The sequence below is a fragment of the Helicoverpa zea genome, chromosome 4 (assembly GCF_022581195.2).
Source record: "Helicoverpa zea isolate HzStark_Cry1AcR chromosome 4, ilHelZeax1.1, whole genome shotgun sequence".
Classification (NCBI taxonomy): Eukaryota; Metazoa; Arthropoda; class Insecta; order Lepidoptera; family Noctuidae; genus Helicoverpa; species Helicoverpa zea.
This window is the reverse complement of record NC_061455.1, coordinates 7074871-7086212: the sequence shown is the minus strand read 5'-3', so window position 1 is coordinate 7086212 and position 11342 is coordinate 7074871. Positions and strand designations below refer to the sequence as shown.

General features: G+C 37.9%; 1 protein-coding gene across 1 annotated transcript; it reads left to right on the top strand.

Moving 5' to 3' along the window:
- The first annotated feature begins 218 nt into the window (after positions 1-218).
- LOC124629775 (glycogen phosphorylase) lies at positions 219-11140 on the top strand. Its single transcript, XM_047163315.1, has 9 exons — positions 219-574; positions 978-1209; positions 2168-2352; positions 3504-3615; positions 3700-4817; positions 5072-5179; positions 6119-6297; positions 7740-7941; positions 10101-11140. The coding sequence occupies exons 1-9, from the start codon at positions 335-337 to the stop codon at positions 10248-10250; spliced, it is 2526 nt and encodes an 841-aa protein (XP_047019271.1). The 5' UTR covers positions 219-334; the 3' UTR covers positions 10251-11140.
- The last annotated feature ends 202 nt before the right edge of the window (positions 11141-11342 follow it).

Sequence of the window (11342 nt, the reverse complement as noted above, 5' to 3'; positions counted from 1 at the left end):
CATCTGTCTACATGAAAATTTGAATGTACTATTCCCTAAGCTCGATGACTATTCCCGCCTGAAACAACTACTTCAATATTCTACTTGTGAGCATTTAAATGTTAAATGAGATAATAAAAGGTACACTACCTTGGGTAAATTTATCAAATTCTGGGAGTATTACAATTAATAATTTGGTTCACTTCAATGAACCGGTTGTGAGGCAGTCTGTGGTAGCTTCATATGTTTGACCTTCTCAAGGTGACCGATATCGCAGACCGCGTTAAAACAGTCAGGGTTGACAGGGTCTAGCGGTTGCACGGCCTTTACCTGATTATTCCGAGAGTAAATCAAGATGAGCGTACAGAGCGATTCAGACAAGCGGAAGCAGATCTCTGTGCGAGGTATCGTAGCGGTAGAAAATGTTACCGAAGTGAAGAAAGCCTTCAATCGTCATGTGCATTATACTCTGGTGAAAGATAGAAATGTTGCGACTCCTCGAGACTACTACTTCGCCTTGGCACACACCGTGAGGGACCACCTCGTCTCGCGCTGGATTAGAACCCAACAGTACTACTATGAAAAGGATCCCAAGGTAGATAGCAATCTAAATATTTACTAATATTTTTAATTCAAATCTAAAGTTACTTGGACTACCCACTTCACCCCACAAAGTTGAATAAAAGTTGCACTTTTAGTTCCTATTTCATCTGTTATTCTAATTAGGTGGGTAATATATGGGTCTTATGAACTAAGTTTTAATTTTCTACTAAGACTAATTATTTCTATTTGATGTTGAAGTTTGTTGCTCAATACTCCAACTACATTTATCAAATTAAGATGTTTTACATCAAACGGATAGCATTTAATAAACCCTACAATTATTTTAGGTTAACCTGACACTGAATATATTATTACCTACTATTAAAATTTATGAAATAAGAACACACATTCTGTAAACAAAAGAGTATCTATCAAATAAATATTTATTTTATTAGCGTGTCTACTACCTCTCACTGGAGTACTACATGGGCCGCTCACTCCAAAACACCATGATAAACCTGGGCATCCAGGGCACGGTGGATGAAGCTCTGTACCAGTTGGGCTTAGATATTGAAGAACTGGAGGAGTTGGAAGAGGATGCGGGACTTGGTAACGGAGGTCTGGGACGCTTGGCCGCTTGCTTCCTTGACTCTATGGCCACTCTTGGACTGGCTGCCTATGGCTATGGTAAGTTAATAAGTGAACAAATATGTGTAGCCACAGTAGATACTATGAATTGTGTTCAGTTGCAACAATTACTAATGTCTGCACAAAATACTTATTCTGGCAGTATGCAAAGAAACATGTTTTATGTTTACATTAACATAATGACCTGTTAATATAGACTATTTCAAGAAGCTCGTAATTGTGACCTGCAGGACATTGGCGAACATACTTGACATTATTATAGCCAGTATATACTAATTCGAAGCAGTTGACAACACCAGCGTTGGCGCGTCGCCAATTATAAGTGTACAAACTAAATTGAGTATTATAAGCCTAAACAGAAATGTATTGTACAGCTTCATTATGACATCTACTGGATATTCCTTATATTTTACCTCATAATATTTAATTTTTCATTTTTAACTTTGTGCCTAATGTCATTTAGCTTATTAATAGACAAATGTAATATATTATTATTACCATGATTATGACTATAGATTAACAGTCATCTGATTGATAAAATGTCACATAGCAACCGAAGCTATGACTCTAAACAAATGTTACTGCATCCGAAGCATGTACTGTATTATAATAGTAGACAACAAATAAAAGATAAGCGTCATCACTGAAATAAAAGTCAATGTCCGTTTAGCACGCAATGTTCATCAGCCGAACTATCTGTGTTTACATAATTATTGAATAAAACAAATCGCGTTTTTTATCTTGAGCGTAAATTGTCGTCGATAATGACATAAAGTCACACTAATTCTTGAAGGGCTTGGGTGATTTGAGTATGACTTGGCAATGACAAGCAGTCCTACGTAATTATGCTTTATTTCTGGAAATTACCTAACTATATAGCTGCATAAAACATTAACATTCTCAAAATCTTCCATTGAATAGAGATTTCTACAAATCAGTATGAATTTTACATGTTGGTCAATGACGTGATTTTCAAGACATTGATTTCGTTTTATAGGTATCAGGTACGAGTACGGTATTTTCGCGCAGAAGATTGAGCACGGCGAGCAACAAGAAGAGCCCGACGACTGGCTGCGTTACGGCAATCCTTGGGAGAAGGCGCGCCCGGAGTTCATGTTACCCGTCAACTTCTATGGCCGCGTGGTCGACACCCCTCAGGGAAAGAAATGGATTGATACTCAGGTAATTACAGATTCTGCGAACACCCCTCCCCATTATTATATCATGTTCTGCCCGTTGGTCATATGTCTGTCTTATGTATGGCGCATGACGCGCCATTGAACTCTATCGTCACTCACTGCATTCATGTCCAATAGATACCAAAAATTATATTATCTATTCGAGAATTGACCCCAGTTCCGTCATCGGTCGTCGATCATAATAGCTTCCGAAGATTTACGAGTAATTTATTACTACCGCTGCGATTATTTTTAATTAATTTCCAGTCGAAATTACTGATTACCTACTTACATCGTATGACATGGACGGTTTCTCCTAGTCTTTTCTACAAGTTTCCTTTATACTTTATGCCCTTGTGTAACACCAATTTGCTGCCGTGATTAGCAAAGTTACAAACAAATAGCGTTAGTGAAATTCCTATATAGTGTAGCATAGATAACACCAATTCGCGCAATCTTCGTACATATTGTTTCGCAATATTATTACAACTAATACAAATTGAGAAATTCCTCCAATTAATAATACACATTTTCCTTTTGATCTAAATTCTATTTATATGGGACATAGACTTATTTTTGACATTTGGTTCATGAAGCGATGTTATCAAATCAGCGTTAAATAGCATACAATTTATGTTCATTCCAGTTCTTGTATGGGGAAGGAAATAAATATATCGACTCATGAACTGATTTCGTGTATGTGTATCTACACAAACAGTCAATTACCAATTACCAGACACCCCACTGTCCAAATTGCCTAACAACTTTAAGAATATCTTTGACCACCCACTCGCTATACGATCGCGATATTATATCACGTTTTGATGCGATGTTGTTTCTTTCATGAACTTGATAATAATCTTGTTCACTTATCAAGAAATAGGTCGTCAGAGAAGTCCTTGTTTATAATGATCTGGTCAACAACTAGTATCCCGTCCCTTTGTTATGACATGAGAGATGTATGACGCACGGAGGTATAGAGCATGCTGAATGAATGTTTTGTATATGACCGGAGGTCGCGCGTGATAATAGGTCCATCTCGGGGTGAGATTTTCGGACCAATATACAGGCAATAGAAAGACATCCAATTTGGTAAAGTAGGTAATAAAACAAAACTTAAACGACAGATAAGAGATGCATTGTTTCTGTTAATAGGTCGTGTTCGCGATGCCCTACGACAACCCGATACCCGGATACAACAACAATGTCGTCAACACGCTCCGTCTCTGGTCTGCCAAGAGTCCCATCGACTTTAACTTGAAATTCTGTAAGTTTATCAAATGTCACCTTGGATTGGTTTAAATATAGTACATATAACACATATCCATGAGGCCTTCTCTTTCTATTTCAGTCAACTCTGGTGACTACATCCAGGCTGTCCTTGATCGTAACGTTGCGGAGAACATTTCCAGAGTTCTTTACCCTAACGACAACTTCTTCGAAGGCAAGGAGTTGCGTCTGCGCCAGGAGTACTTCATGTGCGCTGCCACTCTGCAAGATATTATTAGGAGATACAAAAACTCTAAGTTTGGCAGCCGCGAGGCAGTCAGAACAACTTTCGACAGTCTTCCCGAGAAAGTTGCTATTCAACTCAACGACACCCACCCTGCGCTCGCTATTCCTGAGCTACTTAGGATTCTAGTTGACATTGAGAAAGTGCCCTACGAAAAGGCATGGGAACTAGTAACTAAGTGCTGCGCTTACACAAACCACACAGTTCTGCCTGAAGCCCTAGAGAGATGGCCTACCACGATGTTGGAGAATGTGTTACCAAGGCATATGCAATTGATCTACCACATCAACTTCCTGCATCTGCAGGAGGTGCAGAAGCGTTGGCCGGGTGACATGGACCGCATGCGTCGCATGTCGCTTATTGAAGAAGAGGGAGAGAAGCGAGTCAACATGGCTAACTTGTGCGTTGTTGGCTCACATGCCGTCAATGGAGTTGCCGCTATCCACTCAGAGATCCTCAAAAAAACTATCTTCCGTGACTTCTTCGAGATGTGGCCAGAGAAGTTCCAGAACAAGACTAACGGCATTACACCCCGCCGTTGGCTCCTTCTCTGCAACCCGGGCCTTTCAGACCTCATCTGCGACAAGATTGGTGAGGACTGGACTGTCCATCTGGAGAAACTGCAGCAGTTGAAACGCTGGTCTAAAGACCCTGCTTTCCAGCGCGCTGTCATGAAGGTGAAGCAGGAGAACAAGCTGAGGCTTGCGTCGTTGATTGAGAGGGACACTGGCGTCAAGATTAACCCGGCTTCGATGTTCGACGTGCAAGTGAAGAGGATTCACGAGTACAAGCGTCAGTTGCTGAACATCTTGCACGTGATCACGCTGTACAACCGCATCAAGCGCGACCCCAGCGCCCCCATCACCCCGCGGACTGTCATGATCGGAGGCAAGGCTGCCCCCGGGTACTACGTTGCTAAGCAAATGATTGCCTTGGCTTGTGCTGTTGGCAACACTGTAAGTACATTAATCTGTAGTAACACCGAAACATCCTACGTACTAGCTTTCATAATAAGAATTTTTGGAGTAGTCGAGTGCCGTAATAAGAACGTTTATTACTTAATCATTTATTAATACTGTTATCCAACAACATGGCGTTATCGTACAGTTTGATGCATCATTGATTAAATTAGATATCTCACATCATGTGATTTAAAAATAACTTTTTTTAATGAATGGAAATATAACCTATTTTGTTTATATGTATCCAGGTGAACAATGACCCCGACGTGGGAGACAAACTGAAGCTGATATTCCTGGAGAACTACCGCGTCACATTGGCTGAGCGTATCATGCCCGCGGCTGACCTCAGCGAACAGGTACACCTTTCCTTTTTCACCTGGCAACAAAAAACTTGCGTTTACAAATACACACTATCAAAGTATTTTTTGCGACATGCTAGGTGACTGTAACGAAGTTTTAGTATTGTTGTTTTTAGAAGACGGTAACTGAAGATATAAGAAACTATCAGACATAGTGATGTTGCCTCATCTACATGTTACATTCCGTGCGTTTTTAATATACTTCTTGATTTAAGAGGAGCATATTAAAAGTGGCACCATGCACTAAAAATCTTTAAACAATACCTGTTTATTCATTTCAATACATTTCACTTAATAGCCATTATTTTGCTATATTGTGTAGTAATAGTCATTTGTGTTTTATCGTCGAAATATGTATATCGAGTGGGACTCACGTGTAAGCCATAAAACACGCGAGATTGACTGGAGATAGCAAACGGTGACCTCATATTTTATCGTCGATTTGTGGTCATTCATGTAACAGGTTATTACAGGTTTTCGGTACGCTTTATTGAGGTTGTTTAGAGGAATTTACATTTTAAGATCGGCTTGAAGGAAAAAAAAAATATAATTTCACCCCGTCAAATAACCTCTATGTTGTTATCTGTATGACATACATTACTGCGAACTTTCATCCAAATCCATTCTGATTCCACTCTGGTCGTGTCGGATTGCTGTCCCATCAGAGTATAAGAGTGAGGAAATGGAGGGTGCACGTGTATCTGTGCAAATGCTTGTACCCTATAATAATGTGTCCTACTCAGTTTTCTGATCTTCTCACAGAGAACTGTTCAGCGGCAGTTCTTATATTACTACAGATATGAAATTGTGTATGGGGCTAATGTCATAATTTTATATATATCATCTAGTGAGCAAATCAACAGATAGTAGAATATTGCGAACGTCCGTAAGTGAAATAGTTAAGGGGTTATAACATTTTTTTTTTCTACTTACTAGATTTCCACTGCCGGTACGGAAGCTTCGGGCACGGGTAACATGAAGTTCATGTTGAACGGCGCCCTCACCATCGGTACCATGGACGGCGCTAACGTCGAGATGGCTGAGGAAGCCGGCGAGAAGAACTTCTTCATATTCGGCATGAGGGTCGATGATGTTGAGGCTCTGCAGAAGAAAGGGTAAGATATTAAACCCTCTACCCCTGCCTTATACCCCTCAAGCGTTAGTGCAACAAGCTGTTTACACTTAAGAAGTAATATACCATAATACATACCTTCGAAAAACATAGGATAATAATTCTGGCATAATCGGATAGAAAGGGTCAGATTACCTTCTTCTATGTCGATAACTCAAATATTTTAATAAAAATAGTTCTACCATTAATATCCCACAATATAAACATATTTATTTGAACATATTAGAGATTGTTGAACTCCCATACCAAAGCTTACCTATATTTCCTTCCTTGGTAACGGAGAAAAAAAATTGCACATTTATAAATGACACTGATCCACAAGTCTCGAAAGACCAAGATCATATTGTTTACAAAAACAAGTGCAGTAATCACCTAATGTTTTTACTATAAGCGTAATCGCAAAACCAACTCACTACTGATAAGTATTACAGCTTATTATAGACATGATTAGTTAAACATGCGCGACCACTGTGTAAACATGACGCATGTAATTGCATTCCAAATAACTGTAATTAACGCAAACTTTATCTGATATGTTACTGATATTTATAAACCAGTCGTTTTATGAAGTTCATTCAACAGCTGTAGTGAAGACTTCTAGCTAATAATCTGTATACATAGATATATGCATAATGTGCATTACATTTTCAAAAAAATATACTTTAAACTTGCACTCAAAAAATCGTACCATGTTCAAGGAAAGTTACAAAATGAATATTTAATTTGTACGTATGTGCATATATATTCTACACACAGTTTTCATTGTTGCCTATTTAGACGCCTCTAATCCCCAAAGGGGAAGCGTTTGTTTACTATTTACAAATGTTATCTTGGCACCATCATTCATCAGCGTCGCTTATATCGGGCACAGCTCCAACACGACGCACCGTAACTGAATATTAAGAATACTGATCATAGTTTGTCTACAATAGATTTGGGAGCCAAACATCAATAGATCGATGACAGTGAACCTATCAGTAAAGCTATAAAAAGCGTAAACGTCACGTAATCCGATTAGTTTTGTCGCGTCTTTTTGAAAGATTGGGTCCATTTTTAGAAACAAAGGATAATAAAAGATGCAATATAACTTACCCCTTGACAAAACCGTATTGTTAGCATTAGTCAAACCTTTATGTCAATGAACGTATTATTCTTAGGCTTCTCTGGCTAATCTTCCTCTCTCTTTATTGATGAAGATCTTATACAAGATTTATCAATGGATCAGCATTTATCAACTTTATCTCCAAAATGTATCCCCTCTTATCCACTGAGCTCTCTTAGTCGATTGTCTAGACTGATATACCTAGAGGCTCATCAGTATTTTTAAGTTTAGAGTTTAAAAGTCTCATCAACCGACTTTCCAAAGGCAAAATTCTTTTTTTTCCTTCTCAACGCCATTTATGAACCTTATTTTGATGCTAACAGCTACAACGCATTCGAATACTACGAGCGCAACCCAGAGCTAAGACAATGCATAGAGCAGATCCGCAGCGGTTTCTTTTCCCCTGGCGAGCCGGGCCGGTTCGCTCACATCGCTGACGTTCTGCTGCAGCACGACCGATTCCTCCACCTGGCTGACTATGATGCCTACATTGAAGCGCAGGACAAGGTCTCCGAGGTTTATCAGGTATGTACTGAAGTTTATATTATTATATCGGGTGTGTCGTTCACAATCACATTAAATGAAATGCGTTAATATACTGGTTAATATATGTCGATTAACACAAAGAAAAAAGAAAAATACGTAAAAATAAAAAAAATGAATTTTTCAAACAAAGTAAATAGAATAAAAATGTGCGAAAATTAGAACACCATATAAAAGTCAGTCATTACAAACAACTGAAATTCTTCCTTGAAAACTGACAGCTGTCAACCGATCAAAACATTCGATATTCCTAACTTTATCTCTGCTTTACACATGATGTTGTAAATTATAAAAACGAAAAATGACTCCTGTGGTTAAACCACTGAATGGATTAGGTTATTTTTTTTACAATTCGCCATAGAATATTATAAAGTATATGCCATAGGATTTAATGTGATTATGAACGTCACACCCGATATTTATGTTTGTTCCAATTCTTATGTTTGGTTTAACTTCATGAAAATGGTAAATAGCATAATGTAAGCACTGGGGAATAGAGATTAGGTTCTTTTTACCCAAGTAAATATGGGATAATGGACTCCAGGAGGGAAATGGTTTCCTTATTATGCACAAGATGATATCGGATCTTTGGGTCCTTTAATAATCAAAGAATGTGATGTAAAGACCTATAAGAACATGTTAGATGCGCGAATTTATGTCGCAGAATCAAATAATTTTAAGCACGATGTACAAAAACGCCAAAGAGATAAAACCAGTTAAATAATAACGTGCGAATAATGACTTAATTAACCAAAAGATCGGCGTTGATACATATCCAAATGACTTGACCTGATTTTTTGGTTATCATATAGGTTATCGGTAGTGAAGTGAGAAATGAGTCACTTGTGGACTATTCAACCTTTAAGCCCAATATATAACATCCGCAACAATGTGTCTCTTATTGACATAACTTGGCACTGGACGTGTTACTAGTTATTACGTGAACAGACGTCTACGTGTACTTACAAACATGCCCACTATGCGTATCAAAAGAATCCAATAATTAAATGCATAATGTAAATTATTGGATATCTGAAAATTCGCATAAAATACGATTTTGGGGCTAGCCTGCAAAGTACAGACCTCTTCTTTCTCCTGCCCTGTTCCCAAATTTTACTTGGGGTCGGCGCAATATGTCATTTTCTTCCATTTTCCCCTGTCACTCGTCATACTGACACTCACTCCCTTCCTATTCATATCATCTTTCAGGCAATCCATCCATCTTTTCTTAGGTCTTCCTCTTCCTCTCCATCCATCTACATTCATACCTAGCACACACTTTGTTGCATGCGTATCATCCCTCCTCATTACATGCCCATACCACGACAATCTTCTACTTCTCATCTTTTCTGTAACTGGCGCTACTTTCAGACTTCCTCTAATGTAATCATTCCTCACTTTATCCATTCTTGTAACACCACACATCCATCTCAGCATTCTCATTTCTGCTACATGCACTCTCTTCTCATCCCTCTTTTTCAATGCCCAACACTCCGATCCATACAGGACGACAGGTCTAATGACGGATTTGTAAATTTTGCCCTTCAGTTTGAGGGGCATCCGCGGGTCACAGATAGCGCTAGTTACCTGTCGCCACTTCATGCAAAGTACAGACCATGGTGGAATAAAATAAAATTCCTTAAAAAGCTGGAACTTTTAAACTCCTGTTTGAATTAAGACGTAGTTTTAAATAACTCGACAATAGTTAAGACACTGACGTAATTTTTGCTAAATGTAACCAACTTTAACCTTGAATGACATAATCGCAACTACAATTATTATTTGTATTATACATCCAAAAGGCATGACATACAGTTAACATCTAAGCTTTACCAAGTTTACTTCACAGTCAACATGCGAATTGTTTTTTCACAAGTCCTAGTATTTGGCTTGGTCCCCTGGAGAGACTGCCAATCTCACATCCACAATGGGGTAAAACGAGATAACCTTTGGTATCACTGGGTGTCACGCGTTTCTAACATCCTACTGACGCTCAATGAATTTGACCAAATTGCCTTATGCCTTATTAGCCTTCACATGCTGGCAGGGACATGGAAGAGTACTCTGGCAACCATAACTAAAAATAGTTAGTTTCCGAACTTATCGAATTTGTGATTCTAAATTCTATTTTTATTGTACAGAACCAGTCGAAATGGGCTGAGATGGTGATCGAGAACATCGCATCGTCCGGCAAGTTCTCTTCTGACCGCACCATCGCGGAGTACGCGCGTGAGATCTGGGGCGTGGAGCCCTCGTGGGAGAAGCTGCCGGCGCCGCATGAGACCTCTTAAGCGATTCCCCGCCCCGAGTCCATCCCGCGTCCACAGATATGAGAACGGTACTCACTGTCTTGTTACCACCAATATTCGTAGCCTCGAAAATTTTCCTAATATTAGTATGTTAACTTAAAAAAATATAGCAATACATTACAAAAGCTTCCGGTTTTTACAAACATATTTTGGAAACTAATATGACTCGTATGTATATTTTTATATAATTAAAACTTTTTACTTCATTTATCTGTAGTAGTGCCAAGAAAATGTTGTTGTATTAAATATCTATACTTTATAGCAAATTTAAATTTTAGTGTTACAGAACCGTGATTGATTTAGTTCTATGTGTAACTTCGCGGCTTTTGTAACATAGATTTTGTAATATGTATATTATTATATCTTGTAGATGTTGAAATTGATGTTGTATTTAGAAAATATTTATACTGTGTATTGAAATAACAAGTAGATCTTGATCCTCTGTAGTTATAAAAATAAACACAATGTGCTGTGTTTCAAAATAATCAGTGAGTTACATGTCTCAGTGTCTTTAATACCGCAACTAACGTTCCTAAAACCTATGTTTCAAACATTTTTTATTTCTCATGTGTGTAATTATAAGAAGGCAATACACCAACTTAAAGAATTTATTTTTGTGTGCCATATATTTTTGTATTCCTGAAATACATTTATACAGCACTATGCCATTAAAATAAATGTGACTATATAATATCTTAAACCCTTCCAAACTATCACTTTAATACAAAACAGTAGGGTTAAATTGAATTAAGAATAAAGTATTGATGTTAATGGTTATAATTTTAAGAATATTTTTCTATATTATATACCAGATAATATAATTATTATACTTATGCTGCCATAGATATGTTATTTATTTATGTTATAAAAATTTTAATTGTACTTTTAATAAAATATATTCTGAATCTATTAAGTATATTTTTTCATATACGAGTATATAATTCCTGTTTCACACATTTTAGTGAAATATACATTCGATCACAAGTGTAGTCGGAGAGCTATTAAAAGCGGATTGTAAACATTGTGAAGTCGATATCGCATCCTGCGAGAGAGAGACGGCGCTAAGCACCTTGA